Consider the following 19108-nt stretch of genomic DNA (forward strand, 5'->3'; position numbering starts at 1 on the left):
ACACAGAGACTGATCCAACAACAAGACACAAAAACTGATCTAATAACAAGGCACAAAAACTGATCCAACAACAAGACACAAAAGCTGATCCAACAACATGGCACAAAAACTGATCCAACAACAAGGCACAAAAACTGATCCAACAAGAAGTCACAAAGACTGATCCAACAACAAGAACCTGCTTGGCCCACATAAAGTTTATCCAAGAGATCATGTCTCTTCCCTCTCAGAGGCGCCCGATTTATTAACTTAAATCACTGGGACACCAAGCTTCAGTGGGCATTGCTTGTCCCTAAGTGCAGGGCACAACTCACTCTTGGGTGTTTCTCTTCCCTTCTGAGGCACCAATGATTCATCCATCCTTGGCCCTTCAGCGATCTCTGAACCACAGATGTTGAAGAATGTTCTTGTGCTACAGGAGCAGTAGTCCTTCCCTCAAAAAGGAAGGGATCTTCACAAATCCTGGGAACATAGGGGGCTATCCACTGAAGACAAGGAGGAAGAGGGGGACCTTCCTCCCCTGTAATTGTAACACCTTTCTGCAAAGTTATACGCCTCATCAGACAGAAAACAACAAACTGGGCAGCTATTCATGCACGACACCATGTGTACACTAAGCAGGTTGGGTAAGTGTCCTATGGGGCTTTCCTGTGCCGTTCCCTTGTGACAGCACAAGCTCCAGAAGATACAATTAAACACAAGCAAAAATCCGGAACCAGAAATGTTTGACAATACTTACCCTATTACTGGAACAATTTAATAGAGCGCTGCTTAATACACAAGACATATATACAAAACTAACCTTAAGAAAAAGAACATTGGTAACACTCAACTAAAGCAAAGACTGAGAAGACAAGCAATCAAACAAATACACTGGTGAAATGCAAGTTTTTTGCTATATAACTGTTGTTTATTCATGTTATTATCACTGTTATACTACAAACAGTGTCAGATTTCAATGCTGCTAAAATTAACAATAATAGTATTTTTTTAAAAATAGTTATCAAGTTATACCTACCCCTGTGACTTGACTAATTTTGTCCATTAGTTCTTCATGGTAGTATTGGTCGACCTCTTTGTCGACAGTTTGTGCCCCTTTCTTGACCTTTTTGGACTGGTTCCCTTCCTCTTCATATCCATAACCCAGGTCGCCCTGGTTTCCAAAGCTACTTTGGTTGGCATAACCACCCTGGTATCCACCAAACTGTCCACCCTGGTTTCCAAATTGTCCACCCCGGTTTCCAAATTGCCCACCTTGATTCCCAAACTGTCCACCCTGGTTGCCAAACTGTCCACCTTGGTTCCCAAATTGTCCAACCTGGTTTCCAAACTGTCCAACTTGGTTGCCATAGCCACCCTGGTTTCCATAGGCACCAGGGGCGCTGCTCTGAGTTTGGACTGCAACTTGTGGCCCAGTGCCAGTAACATTTCCTTGCTGCTGCTGTTGTAGATGGCCAAAGCCACTGCGATGACCAGGAAAATTTGACATACCAGGCATCGTTGATGGCATTTTGACAGTACGTGCACGAACCATCAATTTCTGACTGTTAAGGATATGGTTGGGTTGACTCAGTGCATACTGCACACACTGGGGAGAGATGTACTCTATAATGGCATAAGCACCCTGAAATACATAATTACATTTCTGTCACTCAATAATACTGCAGTTACACAATAAAAAATTTGCTAAGCTGATTTTTCTATGAAAAAAAAACATCACTTCCTGATGATATAGAAGAAGCTGATATCCATGATTAGATAAAGATATTTTTTATCAATATCAGCAAAATCACTTGTTACCAATCGCATATGTAATCAGCATGTTGAACAGCAGCAAATGCCAATGTTCACACGGGACATCCACCATCTGTATAGCAAGTAATCTGATCCATACATTTGGACTTGCCAATGAACTTCTAGGACTATTTCAGATTGAATTCACGATACTGTAAGTTCTTTTTTTTAAATTTTTACTTAGTATTTGAAGAAAGTTAATTATTTGTTGAATTTTACAAAACTTCTTGGTTTTGCTCTTTATGTAACTTAGTTTAAGACCAGAGCCATAAAAATGTACAATACCACTGTCATTCAAACATCATAACAAGTCTTGTAGTTAAAACCCCTTTGATTTTCAAGGAGGCCACCATGGCAACCATATTCAACATCAGACTGGCACCAATTTCGGCAAGGACCAAATAAACATTAGCCTTTTATTGAAAACCCCATGTTGATTGTTGTTGTAGAGTTTAACGCCCTTTTTCAGCACATGATAGGCTATACATGGCGGCCAGTATTAATGGTAGAGGAAGAACCCAGAAAACCCCGGTAAGAACCACCGACCCATGAGAAGCTACTGGCAAGCTTTTTCACATACCCACATTAGCCGAATCCGAGACTCAAACCCACGCAGACAGAGGTGTGATGGCAGTGATCCGTAACGGAGAGCACTTTAGATCACTCGGGGGCCCCAAAACCCCATGTTGATGGATCATCATTCAGTTTCAAGATGGCCACTGACAGCCAAATTAGATGTCCAACTGATCAGCATTTCCATTCCAAAAAAAAGTTTCATGGCGATCCTCCCAATAGTTCAGAAGTAGCAATAATCAATGAAGCTAAAAAATACAATTACTAGAATAAGTGATTTGTTTTAGACAATTTTATTTACTAATTAAAGGTCAGGAGATGGAGAAACAAACTGTCCCATAGTGTCTCAGATTAAATGTCAGGAGATGGGGGGAACAAAATGTTTAGAAGTTTCACTTGGTTCAAGTAGAGTCCCTTGTATGGATTGACATTTTACTGTCTGAAAAGAATTTCAAGAAATTCAAGATAAGACCATTTTTAATTTTTAACTGTGGTGGCCTAAGTTCGAATCCCGACTGAGTCATACCGAAGACTTAGGAATATGGTACTAGTAGCTGCCTCGCTTAGCACTCAGCATTACAAGGTTAGTGTCTGGACTGGTTGGGCCGGTGTCACATCTGTGGCATGACAACCCAGTGCTAGACATCACTACAAACTGCCACAATGAAGACATTGTAGCTACATGAATGGAAAATTCTTAAAGCTACACAAAAATTCCAAATCACACAAACACACTTTCTAACTGCCAAGTGCTGAAACCATCTCCAATATCCCTGAGACAAACTCTTCAAATTAGCCACTGTGGTAGCCATACTGGATCCAAGTTTGACGCCATTTCAATTTAGGACAAACTAGACATTAGAAGATTTTTGTTGAAAGACCCATGCTAATATGCAAGAATTAGTGACATGACATTTAATGTTCATTGTGATGCTCATATTGGATGTCTGCAGGGCATAATTTTCACTCTGGAAAAGCTAGAAATCACAAGAAGTCTTCTGGTGAAGAGCAAGTCAGATATCAAAATAGAACTGGGACATAACCCTTTACTTCTTGCAAGCAACTTTTGACGCCTCTACTCCATTTGCATGGAAGCTCCTTTTGATGCCTCTACTCCATTTGCATGGAAATGCGTTTTGATGCCTGCTGTATACATCAGCCATTTTAAGTGGGTTTTCGTAGCACCACCCTAGGGGGAAAACCCCCATTAGATACTACATTCATTTCTGTGAATGGCAAGTATGTCAGATCACGTGGTCACTGTTTATGTTCTGGTCAATATCTGCTATTTAAAGTAACTGGGTCATAATCTCCACTCTCCAAAATGAAGGTCATGGATTTTATTCAGTACTTATGAAGTTTTCACGATTAGAATCACAACTATGAAAGCGTGAATAACTTAGGTAAAGGCTCTGATATTGATGTAAGCAGCAATTAGTTTTTATAAGTTATCAAATTCAGATGACTTAGTAATGTAGACTCAAACAAAAAACTTGTACATTTTAAGTATGCGAAATGGCAGCTACAGTTGGTTTTGCAGGTTCACTGACTTGACTGTGGACAAATTCTCTCAAGATTTTAAAGCACATAAAAATTCTTCCGTGAAAAATAATTACACAACTATAACAATCGGACTTTACTCTTAAAATTAAAATTTTTCCACACATAACAGATGTGCACCATGGTTCAAATTTGTGTTAAACGCAATATATAGTACACTGCTTAACATTTAACAGGCAGGCCTATGCGTATGGAGTCAAATAGGTAACAGGTGTTCTATTTATAGCGCACTGCACTGGGTAACTTTGCTCTAAGAGGTAAAGGGTTATTCATCAATAGGAAAGCTTGTGGACATAGCTGTGATGTTAGATTAAATTTTGTATGTTTGAATACAAGAGTGCATTTATGATGATTACGCTGACTGAGACGAGTTGCAAGTTATCTGGACAGAAGTTACTTAAGGAGTAATTTTACAGCTTGCTGTTAAAGATCAAATATTACTATGTATCCTTTTTGAAAACAATGATTATGTACTAAACAGTGTAAAACACTTAACAATTTAGGTTGAACCTTTCATCTATTACAGTACTCTAAATTTTCCAGGAAGGCTTATTTGCAAAATCATTTAACGTGTTCTATTGATAGCACGCTGCACTCTGTGGTTTTTGTATGTGTATAGTGACAGCTTACACAGCAAGAGATGCTATGAGGTAGTGAGTAAGGTAAATGAGGAAATAAAGAATAGACAGTCATACCTTTGGCCGTACAACGGTAACTTTGGTCACTTGTCCCCACTGTGAGAAGTAGTTCCACAGCTCATTATCAGTTGTGCGTGGAGGAAACCCACGAACATACAAACTCAGATCTGCCTGCACCTTCCTTTCGCTCCAGTATTTCAGACTGGTCTGGTGCCGCTTTCCACGCATGTGATGCTGCATGGCCATGACTATATGGAATAGAGATTTGAACAAACTCCGTAAAACTGTGACATATAGTATCGAACAGAACATTTTTGTATAAACTCCATCAGACACTTGTATAAAGAGACCATACCATCAAAAGAGAAATCTAGAAAGAATAAACACATTTATTAAGTAGAAATCAAAGTGGGATGGAATGATGGAAGGAAAGCTAAACAAAACCAAGGTTAAATAAACTTTATCAGTTTCCAACTTGTGGCGAGGTCAGGTAAAAGATTTCACACATACATTGTAATATTTCATTAATCTACTTCTGCAACGCTAAAATGTTTGTGACACTGTTACACTGACACTGCCTTGTCTTGTCACCAGCTGCCCAGTCAGTCTGGAGGACACACTGTGCACTGGGAATAAAAGGAAGTCAGCTGTGCAAGCAATGAGCAGGGATGTAGAGAAAATGTCTGGTGATGGCTGCCATATAAGACAAAATATGGCAGCCATCACAGACAGGCAGTATTTGATCACTACAGCCACCCTGCCATCAGGGGAAAGCAGTTTCACCAACTGTATATCATATCTACACTGTACTTTGAAATTCAAGTTCATCACTTTCAAAGGTAACAAGATTTAAACAAAAATTCCTGATAGTGTTTGTCAATCCATTACCAATACAATTAAAATGCCATCTCTAGGTTTGTCATTACATGTATTCCAACATCATGGTTTACCAATTTCTATCTTTAACATTCCCATTTCTTGTGTTTTGTATGGAAAGGGAAAGATCAGACCTGTTAGTCAGGACCGCCTTTAAAGAACAAGACGACGTACTGCGATTTAGAGTGATGAGGAGTGCCACATTCAAGTTGTGATGTTAAAAATGAATGTCGCTGTTCCTTTTTTAATATAATAAGGGTGCTAACAGTCAGAACACCAAATCAGTCTGGTACCCTAGTCTTAAGCACTAAATTTATTATTATAACAAAACAAAATGATCTAGGATATTAGACAGTACCATAACATTCTGAAAGGTGGCATTGGTAAACTTTACAAATAATGTGGAATTAAAAAGCAGTCCCCCTCTTGAACGGCCCCCCTGACCAGCGGCCAGAATCCGTTGGCACCGACGAGTTTGTGTTCAAAAGTACCCCTTGCGAAAGGCCACCTGACTAACGTGACCAGCATATTAGTGCAATAATATAACATTTACCCCTCACAAGCAGCCGCATTTTATTTTAATATGTATCCAGAACTAGTATTTTATTCATAACGTGTTAAGTAATCCGATTTATGTTTCCTGATGGCAAGTTTTCATTATTGAAAGAAGTGTTGACTAAAGTACATGTACCACTAAAGTTAATATTACAGCAGTCTCCCTCTTATAAGGCCACCCCTACTGCAGCTGGAAAGTGGCCTTACAATGAGGGTGGTAACAATTTTGTCAGTTGAATTGGGATATGACGACTTTACCGCAAGTAACGGATGGTTAAACAGATTTCAAGTGTGACACAATATTAAGTGTTTTGTCCTTAGTGGAGAATCAGCTGATGTTAATAATGAAGTTGTTGAAGATTGGAACAAAAGAATAAACGATATATGCAGGGGATATGACAGCAAGGATATTTTTAATTGTCACGAGACTGGTTTGTTTTTTAGACTGTTACCAACAGACTGACAGATGATGTGATCTGTAACATAATTATAAAGACAGTTTTAAAACTATATCAATGGTTACTTATAACATTCTTTTGAAAATGATGAAACAGTTTGTTTTACATTTATTTCACAACATGCATGTGATTTTTAAATGAAAATATTAAATGTTTTAGAATTAAATGTACTTGTGACTTTTTTCATATGTATTTATTATTCGCATTTGTCATCCCCCTCTAGAAAGGCCACCCTCATTATAAGGCCACCTCCCTGCTGCAATAGGGGTGGCCTTAAAAGAGGGGGACTACTGTACATGATAACATTTATTTTACAATACTGCTGCATGAAACTCGCTGCTTTGTGTGGTGACTATTGGAAAGATGTGCAAGTGATATGTACATACGGTACAGAGTATTTGGAGAAATACAAGTGTATGCTTCATTTACAGATGGCTGTAAAAATAATGTCCCTGAATATTACCAAGATATTCAAATTTACATCAGCTACAATGTTACTTGTGCGATTCCATGGATCAGCATTACCCATGTATAAGCCATCCACACTGTTTGGTCAAGGATGCAACTCGGGACCAAAATTTATCTGCAAACCCACAAGGAAAGACCAAAATTCATCTGCAGCCCCATGATCTTTTGTTGGTTCATCCCAAAATTAACTGTCCTCTTAAATACCTAAGTACAAACATTCCACCACCTTTGCTCAAGTTATTAAACTAGTACAAAAGTTGCTAAGGGTTTTTCTTACAGAGTAACTTTGTCTTTTGATCACACATTCAAAAGGCTTCTTTCTACACGTCTTAGTCATTCGCAGACTTGAGTGATGGCACAACCACTGACCATTTTTGGGCTGAAACCAATTTTGCTTTTTTCAGTGAATGTGATTTTGATATCTAATCCCAAAAATCAAAAAGGTCCAACCTTAACACATGTGAAAGCCAAGTTTGTTCCAGTCTATACTGAAGAACACAAATGAATGGAGGGAAACTGATTTAATCTATTCAATGTGACCATGACCACCAAAATGTATAGCCTAATGTTGATGATGGCCATAATCCGGTAATTGTACAGAAATAGTTTTTTCCTTCCACTGGATACTGTGGCCTTGACCTTTTGGACCTAAAATAAATAAGATTCCTGCTAACCTTAAGTGCAAGCATTCCATATATTTTGGTAACTGTAGGTGATGGACAACTCTAGTTATTGTGTGGAAACAATTTTTCACCTTGACTGTACCGCTTTTTTCAACCCTAAAATCGATATGGTTCTTCCTTACCCTGAGTACAAGCCACCCACATTGTTTGGTCAACTGCATCTAAAGTCACTGTGCAGAAATAAAGAGACAGCTGTACAGACAACAGGACAATATGTGCCACCTTGTAGTATAAAAAGTGTCTAAAAAGTGGATTAATTGTTCAGAGTAAGATTTGCTTCACTCATCTCTGCCCTCCATTCAATGAAAGTGAAATCACAGTTGCCAAGACTTGTTTCCTTTGAAAAAGACCTTGTCAGTATTACCCTATAATAATGTTAAATGGTAGATGTGCACTCTCCATTACTAAAATTAATCTGATACGACTTGTGTAAGCTGATTATGATTAGCTAACAGAATGTGAAGTTCCATGTCTATCCAACACTTTTAATGAAGAAATAGGAAAAAGTGTGATGTCTATTACTGTTGCCATAACAACATAGTAAACATTGATCCATATGGATCAAAACATTTTGCAGGAAAAGTCATCATTATCAGATGTAAATTGAAACAAAGCGAAAAAATACTCCATTTTACGAACTCTTTTCTCCAACGTGTACGCTCTCAAAAATGTCCTAATGAATTAATCTATTACATATCAACTTCTCACTATTACATATCAACTTCTCATTACATATCAACTTCTCACTATTACATATCAACTTCTCACTATTACATATCAACTTCTCATTACATATCAACTTCTCACTATTACATATCAACTTCTCATTACATATCAACTTCTCACTATTACATATCAACTTCTCACTATTACATATCAACTTCTCACTATTACATATCAACTTCTCACTATTACATATCAACTTCTCATTACATATCAACTTCTCACTATTACATATCAACTTCTCACTATTACATATCAACTTCTCATTACATATCAACTTCTCACTATTACATATCAACTTCTCACTATTACATATCAACTTCTCATTACATATCAACTTCTCACTATTACATATCAACTTCTCACTATTACATATCAACTTCTCACTATTACATATCAACTTCTCACTATAACATATCAACTTCTCACTATTACATATCAACTTCTCACTATTACATTCAATGAGTTATTTAACACACCAAAGTGGACAACATCACAGTGGACAGCTGGCTCAATAACACTGCATAAAATTGTCCCTTGCACTGTAACGGTGCACACTGAGCTATGGTCACTAATGCTGGAGGTGGCTTTTTGTTATCATCCTTTGTGTCTATTTCCCAAACAACAATACATTGAGCTAATCTTTTAATGTTGAATCAGCACCTTTCTTGTGTCTGACTTGTATAAAAGCATGTTTTATTATATGATAAACAAAAAAGCAATTGAAGTTCAAGTCACTTTCTTCCATATTATTTCTTAATAAATTAATTTTCATATTTAACTTATTTTGACAATTTCAATTACTTAGTAAGACAATTTCAATTACTTAGTAAACAGTGCTAAGAATGACAAGAAACTGAAAAGAAACTTCCTGAATATACGAGTTTATAAAAAAATATTAGGGCTGAAAAATATGTGCAATTAGCACTAGTTTTCTTCATATTTGGTGACAGTGTGGAGAAATTAGCAAGAAGGGACTAAGATTCACAAAGATGTAACTTCTGATTACCCATGCTGCAATTTCCAGGGAAAACAAAATATTGATGTTACTGAAGTCAATTATTGAAGGTACAGGCATGTGTGTGTGATTATGATTTTTAACGTAGCTTTAACAATTTTTCAGTAATATTGCTATGATGTCTGCAGTTTGGCAGTTTAAAGTGACGTCTAGCACTGGGCCATCATGCCACAGACATGTAGCATGATGTCCCACCTAGTCACATCCTGACACCAGGCAGACCAGTCCTAACACTAACCTCTTAATGCTGAGCGCCTAGCAAGGCAGCCAATAGTACCATTTTTGCAAGTCCTTGGTACGACTAGGCCGAGGTTCGAAACCCACGACCTCCTGCTTCCAAGGCAGACAGTCTAACCACTAGGCCACCAGAGCAGTCGTAAAGGTACAGGTATGGAATCAAATAGGCATTTGTCAATCAGAAACCTATTTTAAGCAAAGTATTGCTAATATTAATTTACAAAAATAAGAGACCTCCATTGCAACCTTTAATCCAAATTCACATCAGTATCATACTACACTGATATAAGAACTTTATATCACGATTACTGTATCCCCATTTAATACACATGTATCTAATATTATCATGCATCCTTAATAAAATTTATAAATAGTGCTAAATACACATTTAATGCCCTAAGAGATAAAGATGAAGTTTTAAAGTCAATTGCAAAAGCTGGCAGAACTTGTGGAAAACATCTACTTCACATTTAGACTCGTCAATACAATGTACTATATTATTTTGCTTCTTGACAAATAAGGTAATCAATCTACTGAGGTCACATGCAACATCAGTCATGACAGATCCAGATAAAACTTTGTAACACTGTATACACTATTCTAAACAGCATTACTGATGCAGTTATATGCTGCAAGTCATGTCGCCATCACATCATATTGCCGACTGGCTGCCTATTATGGTGGAAGTTGATCTGCCCCATCAGAAATGTTAGTAATACTGGCAGCAAAAGAAAATCAGTAAAATGGAGTTTTTTCCCCTTGGGATGTATCTTTGTTTTATTTCACAAATGATAATCATTGGATTTTTGACAAATTTTTCTGTCTGTCTGACTTCGTGTTGATTAGTTCAAACAAATGTTGAAGCTGTGATGCATTCTCTCTAGTCCTACAATGAAAGTGGTCTAAATAACTGCCTTGTGTAGCGCGTTTCCTATGGTGACTGACAATGGAAAGAAATTCCAAATTTTCAGGAATATCTCACAAACTTGGCAGCACTGACAGACATTTTTCAACAAATTAGAAGCATGTTGATTTAGGCAGACTTTACTTACTCTCTTTTTCTAATAAATTAAAATTCTAACACAAGCAAACTACGGCATTTTCAAGTTCCATTGACTAGATTTCAGTGAAGACAGGAATGCAAGAATTGGTTAAAAGGATCATAAAGAACAAAATCAAAGTATCTTAACACTTTTTTTCAATATTAGCATACTTCTATTTGTTTAATACTTGAACATAATCAGATTTCGGCACTGCCCCATTTCCACTGCATTCCAACCAACTACATACGTCAACGGAACATGAAAATGCAGCCATCTGCAACTGTCAGATTTTGATTCCATCAGGATAAATACAGCAAATTAAGAATATTAGACAAATTTAAGAGTGTTGATATGGGCTGCCAAGGATGCAAGTTATTTCTGGAAATCTGACCTCTCGTTCTATTATTAGCTGCCTAGGGAACATGCAAAGAAGAATAGCGGAGAACTCGCCCCATGGAGAACTCATCCCAAGTGTCAGGAGAAGTTGCCCCATGGTGGTCGGAGAAGTCGCCCCACTTCGCCTGGAGACATTGCCCCTAAGGATCATATATAGTAATTCTGAGATGTCACCACATGGTTGTTTATTTTTTTTTTTTCTTCAACTTAACCCTTTACCTCATAGAGCATAGTTACAAAGTGCAGCACACTATAAATCGAACACCTGTTACCTATTCGACTCCATACGCATAGGCCTGCCTGTTAACTGTTAAGCAATGTAGTGTATGATACATTTAACAGCAATTTTTACCATTTTACATTTTTGGTACGCATCTATTACGTGTGGAAAAATTTAAGAGTAAAGTCCGATTGTTATAGCTGTGTAATTATTTTTCATGGAAGAATTTTTTATGTGCTTTAAAATCTTGAGAGAACTTGTTCACCGTTATGACAGTGAGGCCGCATGACCAATCGTAGCTGCCATTTCTCATACTCTAAATTTACAAGTTTTTCTTCTACATCTACATCACTAAGTCATCTGAATTTGATAATATATAAAAACTAATTGCTGTCTATATCAATATCAGAGCCTTTACGTAAGGTATTGAATCTTTCATAGTTGTGATTCTAATCGTGAAAACTTCATAAGTACTGAATAAAATCTGTGACCTTCATTTTGGAGAGTGGAGATTATGACCCAGTTACTTTAAATAGCAGATACTGACCAGAGCATAAACAGTGACCACGTGATCTGACGTAACTGTCATCGCAGAAATGAATGTAGTATCTAATGGGTGTTTTCCCTGAAGGTGGCACTACAAAAACTGGCTTAAAATGGCTGCTGTGTACAGCAGGTGTCAAAAGGCACTTCCATGCAAAAATGGAGTAGAGGTGTCAAAAGGCGCTTACATGCGAATGGAGTAGAGGCATCCAAAGACACTTGTATGAGGTAAAGGGTTAATAACTTATTAAATCTATAAAATTTGCAATTTTTCAACTTTTCCATATGATCAACTCCGCTTCTGTACTTAATGAAAATAAGTGTCATCTGTCCCTTTTTGCTCTGCTCTTCAAATCATCAAATGCATTTTATTTGGAAAATAGAGAGGGTGTAAGCAAAGATGTGATGTCTGGAGTTTTATATATGAAATGGTTCCAACCTAATAACCTAAGTCATCCTGAGATGACTTTATGGCATGGACCTCTATAACCCGAAATCAACTGAATTGGCGATGAACATCAATAAGCCAAAGGGTTATACTATCATCTCTCTAACTGAACAATTTAATCTGATTGTTCATTGAGATTTGCTAACCATTGACGAATGATACTTGAACTCGATAAAAAGCATCGACACATACTGAGGAAATGCAGTTGCTACAGAATTCATCATCATGGCTAATGCACAGAATTTTGACGTTTCTGAAAGATCACTTATACTATGCCCATCATTTAGTTTATTTATAATATTTTTTCAGTGTTCGTAATTTTATTATTTCTCAATAATAACAAACTATTTCAAGTTGAATGAGAAGTTTAAAAAATATTTCACTACTAAATTACTGATGCAAAATAAGATTACGTTATTTTATTATATATATAAAAACACCATGATCACGTGTACATATTGGTGGATATTAGTTTTCTTGATATGAATATTGGTAGAGACAGTGTTATCAATATTTTTTTTAATTACATTTACATCTAAAAATAAAACATGCGTGCTAGATGCAGTATAAGTAAATTTAATTGTCGGGTGAAAATGATTTAGGCGATCAATACATTTTTTCAGTTCTTCAGTTGAATGCTTCCAGATCATAAATATGTCCTCTAAAAATCTGAACCAAAGAGATGGATTAAACTTTTCGTTTTGAAGAAAATCCTTTTCTAATTTACCCATGAAAGGGAAGAGTATGACGGAGCCATATTAATACCCAATGATGTACCCATTATAAGTATGTAATTTGTATTGTTAAATTGAAATTAATTATTTTCCAAGATAAGTTTCATTATTTTACAAACAACTTCACTAGATAGTGTGATATTATTAGGATTGTTATCAAGAAAATATTTACACGCTTCAATACCATCTGCATGCGGAATGTTGGTATATAGTGATGTTACATCTAATGATACCAGGATTGAAATTATCAGATAGCTGTTCAATAGATTTAAACTTTTTGATGAAAGTAGTTGCATCTTTAATGTATGAAAGGAAGTGATTTCATTAAAGGTTGTAAAACACTATCAATAAATTCTGATAGGTTTTCAGTATATGAATTACAAATTGATATAATGGGTCATCCTGAATAATTTAAGGTAAATTATGGTCAAGATTTTTATGAGTTTTGGGTAATATGAAGAACTGAGGTGTACGTATGTTAAGAGGGAAAGTATCAACTTCCTCATATACGGAATTATTTTTAGCAATCTCATTAATGCATGTTGAAATTTTTTAGTTAATTTCTAATTGATGTTCAACTTCCTTAACATAATCATATTGATTCATAATAATAATAGTGCTTGACATCATCCTTTTTAATCACTATATTGTCGTCATTCATCAGATAATATAAAGACTTAATTCCATCCTTAGAAATATTACTATGATATTGCTTTTTATGATTACCAGTTAATATCTCTATTGTGATCGCATATATATAAAAATCTAAATATGAATCACATAAAAGATGATTTAATTCTGTTATATAAAGGTTATTTGGGTGACAAGTTTTAGGGTGACTTCTCCAACCACTCTGGGGCGACTTCTCCAGATACATTGGGACGAGTTCTCCGCATGCCAAAACAAGGCTGTTATATAGGCAGTAAGACGCAGCACTAACAACATAAACATCTTACATTGTAGGACTACGTTCTCTCAAGAACTGGGCACTATCTAGTCCTACAACGTTAAGACACATCACCCAAAATTTTTGTTCGGGGAGGGGGGGGGTTGATGGGTCTTACAGCCTAACTAATGGCGCTGTGTAGCATGTTTTGATGACAGTAACAAAGTCAAACTTTCAGGAATATCACAAACAACTGACAACCAATAACAACGCTTTTCTACAAAGTATAGTTATAGTGTCTTTGCCAGACTTAACTTACCCTGATATCATTTCTCAAATAAATTAAAATTCTCATAAAAGAAATGGACCCGTTTTAAAGTTTCGTTGGCCTACATTTTAGTTGGCTGGAAAGCAATGAAAGCCAGGAATGTCAAAATCAGGTTATGTTGAAATATTATTCTTTAATGAAATAAATAAAAAATATATTATGCCTATTGGTACTGTAAGCAACGTGTCGTTTCATTCAAGAAAACATATCCCCCACCCACATGACCATACTTAAACATATTTTGGCATACCTCAACTACCGTCGCATTGCAACAATTTCAAATGTATGTCAACAGAGCATACTAGTGACATAATTGAACTCACATTCATCACATTCAGGCAGTGGACAGCAATGTGGTAGGACCGGCAACAAGAGCGGTGGCAGGGCGGAAAAACCATGCAAAACATGCAATAGGAGCACATAATAAAAATGTGCCCATAGCATTAGTATTGTGGAGTAAAAAACTCTACAGTTTTTTCCAGAGCCCGTCACTGAAGAAATATTGCATTATTGGAAATTCACCTAGACCTGACAAGAGTGACGGAGGTAAAGTTGTACGCAGTGCAGTCTTCTAATGGAGGGCAAGCTAAGAAGAGCGAACCACCAGAACCAAGTCAGCGTTACCGTGAAGAATACATAAAGCTGGGGGCGAGAAAAGTGTGGAACGCCAGAGTTTGATGGAAAGTCTATGGAGCAGTCCCTTAGGGGGACATAGCACAAGGATACCAGAGAGACTTGGGCTAAAACCTGCTTGACCGCATAGCTTTGCAATACTGGAATCCTGTAACATATCAACAATAGCAGTCTATGAAGAAATGATGGAAAAACAAAGATTGCTACCATTGCCTTAATGTACACGGCTTTCATTTAGCAGAAAGCCGTATTTGATAATACTTTATTTAAACCAAATTTGACTTTAATTGGTACCGCCGTCAAAATTTTCTATACTTTTAATTATATTTATGCGTGATTTTAACTTCTACAAGTCATTTTGACTTAACCGATTGGTTTATTTATTAGAATATTGAAAGTACACTATGTACACTAAATTCAAACTTGTTCGTAAAGATTTCTTCAAACTTGACAACTCTAAAATTTGATTAATTGCAGAGGTGGCTTACACATTATTGGTATTTTTTTGGTCCATTAGTACAACTGGACTTCATTTGAAATAAGTACGGGCTGGCGTTTCGGGAAGTACACAACGTCCATGGCTGGCTTGTCGAGCACCTTTCCTCCTTTACCACGCTCGGATTTCGTACACGTGGCAAGATGTGGAACGATTTCCATTTGCCACACAACCAGGTGTCCTAATGTGACGTCATCGCTGCTGACCAATTGCAGCGGACGTTACATACTGCCTGGGTTGACACCTGGGGCGAACTTAATGCAAACTGAATGTATACTAACATGAGTGCGTGCTCTCACTGTTCCCACTCATGTAAGAGCCTTACATTTAGGTTGTTAAGAACAAAATGCTTCTACAACCTAATGGCTAAAATCAAGAAGTTCTCTGTGAGAACATAAAAGCCTGGGGGATGTGGTACCATTCCTTCCCCCAGGAGTAATCAATAAGGTGCCATTGGCACTTAAACAAGAGGTACATGTCTGATGTAGACGAAAACCTCTATAATCCAACGCAACAACAAAAAATAGTGACATAATTTCATTCCGCCAGGATAAAGACAGCCCAGTAAGTATATTAATTACAAATAAATTAGTGGAAGAGTGTCTATAAATTTATGAAACTTTTACTACTCATTCCGATGTCAACCTACATCGGAACATGCTAAACAAGGTCGTTTTTTGGATAGCAAGACATAGCACTAAAACTAAAACAACATGCCATGTCTTATATTGTAGGACTCGAGTTATCGTACCGAGTCAAAATTTAGAACAGACTTCATTATCCCCATCCTCTTAATACATAATAATGGTCCTTTATTTCTCTCTTGCAGGGTCTGCATAGATAGCTCTACACTGTCGCTACTTAAAATCTTAAGTCTTTACCGTCGCCAAGTTGGACATCGCAAATTTCGCAGTGCAAGCTCATGTTGCCGGGTCAGGTTGCTCAAATGTCTTAACCTTGAAACTAATGGCTTTGAGAGTCCACACATGAACATGTGATTGTACACAAGAGTTGTTATTGCATTTACAAGGCCGCAAATGTTATGCTACGGAAAAGGTGACGATAGTCGTGAAATTTGTAGCACTTGTATATTTCTCCACTTTTGTCAATGACCACGCTCTTTCGAGAGCGACATCTATGGGAATTTCTGAAAAGCACCCCAAACTCAGACTGCTTATCTACCATAAAGTATGCTTATGTTCAATACCTCAGCAGAGGCAAGTTTGCTGAAGCTAAGGAGCGAAAAATACCGAATTCAGAAAGTGAAACTAAACCACACAAATTATTACTGGATAGTTTGAACCAAATTAAGGGCTGATTCGGAACGTGTGATATGTTATAAGAAAAACAACTGAACATACATACCTGATTGATTTTAGAAGTTGTTGGTGTTTTTCGCAAATGTAGTAAGGCATAATGTTATCGATGTCTTTTCATGGGCATAACATTACTGGTGTCTCTTGACGGGCAAAGTATTATCGATGTATATTGACTGGCACAATAATATCGATGTCTATTAACGGGACAATGAAAACAAAATATTTACGGTATTCCCCTCCAGATAATACAAATTATTTGTCTCGAAAAAAGTCACGGCCTAACATAAATTAAAACAAGGTTGATTTTCAGCTCTTAAATTTAGTGCTTGATAAATTTCTAAGTGAAATCTGAACAAAATAGATATGATCTACTGGGTATTGATTTTAATCTTTTAAATCATAATAACATCAACCGATTTAATGCAAGCAAACTGAATAAATATTAAATGACACATTGTTAACTGGGGAGGGATATAATACGTTTCTTTAAAGAAAGATTGGTAAAATATTTATCATCTTTCGAAAGAGATGACCAACGTTTTCATTACGTTATCCTTTCCTTTATGTTTACTATTATGAGGTCCACAGTATTGTTAATATACAGACACGTGACAGTGACGTATCTAACATGACCATAAAGATTCATGTTTAGTTTAAAAGGTAAACTGACATTATTTGTCCATATGATTCAAATCAGATCTCCGAACGCCCTACGCGAAGATCTGACGACAACCGCTTAAGGGTCATATTCTCTTGACCTTTGAATTAGCCAATGGAAATGCAGCTTTAAAAAATCTGAAGGTGAATAAAATCGTTCGGTACACATTCATGCTCTTCATCCACACTGCTCAGTCTCCACACGCAAAAATATAAGATCTCATCTGATTGGTTGATAAAATTAGCGATTATGATAATAACATGGGTTACCAGTACGTGACCCCTAAGCGAAAGCTGTCAGATCTTTATATATAACAGTGCAGATCTGATTTTAATTCGAATGCAATAATGGTATTCAGTACAATACAGAGTAAAAGATAATTTCGGCGCAAATGTAACAAAAGCATTACCATACTCAGGCATATAAAGTCCACATTATATATATATATATATATATATATATATATATATATATATATATATATATATATATATATATATATATATATATATATATATATATATATAATGTGGACTTTGTATAGCACCTAATCTTTAGAATCTCTTATCGATTTACAACATTCGACAACACTTAAAACATTTTTTAAAAAAAACAGATATAATGATATGATTACAACAACAAAAATTCCACCATGAAATTAGAAAACATAAAACATGCTTAAACTATTTCAGGTAGGAAACATTATAAGGTCTTTAAGTTTGGTCTTGCAGTAGAAATAGGTGACTTTTAAGAGCACCATTGAAAGAGATCACCGTGTCTTTATCTCTAAGTTCAGTGGGCAATTCGTTCTACGTTTCTGGGCCCTGGTATGCAAAAGAACGCTGTCCATATGACTTTGTTTTCATAGTGGGAATAATGAGTATACGATTGTCAGAAGAGGTGCGTAAGTATCTTGCTGGTGTGTACACACGGGTGAGGTCATTTATGTATGTTGGACTAGAGTCCGTCAGTGAAACGTAGCACAGAGAACAAATTTTGTGTTTGATTCTGGATCGAATGGATAGCCAGTGTAAGGTACAGAGCAGCGGGGAGGTGTGCTCTGATCACGGTTCTCTAAGTATGATCCGAGCAGCTCTGTTTTGAACTTTTGAAGTCTCTGGAGCAGATATTGAGATGAACCAGACAGAATTGAGTTACAATAGTCCAGTGTTGAAAGTACTAATGAACACACAAGAGTTTTAGTGGCATCAACTGAAAGATATTTGCGAATGGAGCTGATGCGTTCTCAGCTCAAGATATGCAGCCTTGCATATGTTCATGACATGTTGGTGCAATGTGAGAGTACTGTCCAGAGTAACACCTAGGTTTCGTACTGATTGTGTGAATTTAATGTTGGTGTTGCTGATATTTATTGTTTGAAGTAAAGGATGTGCATGAGAAAGTCTCTGTGTTGTGATCAGAATGGCTTCAGTTTTAACATCATTCATCTGCAGCTTGTTACATGTCATCCATGATTTCACATCAGAAAAGTTCCTCCCTGCATCTTGGATGGTAGCACCAACTTCAGTTGGGTGGCTAGATTTGAATATTTGGGTGTAATCACAACTCGATAACTGCCTGCGTTCATTGTTTGATAAACATGTACCAGCTACCAAGTGCAGAGTATCAATTCAAAAGTGTTTTCCATGGTATAGCAGTGTTAGGGACCAGCTTCGCACTGCTAAGAGAGACCGCCGTAAAGCTGAGAGCCTTTGGCCTTCCACCAGACTCACTATTCATAAGCAAATCTATAAAGCCGCTAAGAAGAATGTCACAAACATAGTCCATGCAGCGAAATCAGCCCACTACACTACTAAGATC

General features: G+C 36.7%; 1 protein-coding gene across 2 annotated transcripts in view; it reads right to left on the reverse strand.

The window, feature by feature from the left end:
* LOC149773793 (speckle targeted PIP5K1A-regulated poly(A) polymerase-like) overlaps positions 1 to 16460 on the reverse strand; it is a 60276-nt gene extending 43816 nt beyond the window's left edge. Inside the window, exons 1-3 of one of the 2 annotated variants that reach the window (XM_089946008.1) lie at positions 16192 to 16460; positions 4623 to 4813; positions 1019 to 1624 (exon numbers count right to left, since the gene is read on the reverse strand). In XM_089946008.1, coding sequence (XP_089802134.1) covers positions 1019 to 1624; positions 4623 to 4813; positions 16192 to 16234 — 840 coding nt within the window. In that variant the 5' untranslated portion in view covers positions 16235 to 16460. Of the gene's footprint in view, positions 1 to 1018; positions 1625 to 4622; positions 4814 to 16061; positions 16167 to 16191 lie in introns of those variants that run through there. The other variant, XM_089946009.1, reaches the window with a different exon arrangement.
* Between the last annotated feature and the right edge of the window lie 2648 nt (positions 16461 to 19108).

Source organism: Sinohyriopsis cumingii, unplaced genomic scaffold (assembly GCF_028554795.1).
Source record: "Sinohyriopsis cumingii isolate HCF-2022 unplaced genomic scaffold, ASM2855479v2 utg000555l, whole genome shotgun sequence".
Lineage (NCBI taxonomy): Eukaryota > Metazoa > Mollusca > Bivalvia > Unionida > Unionidae > Sinohyriopsis > Sinohyriopsis cumingii.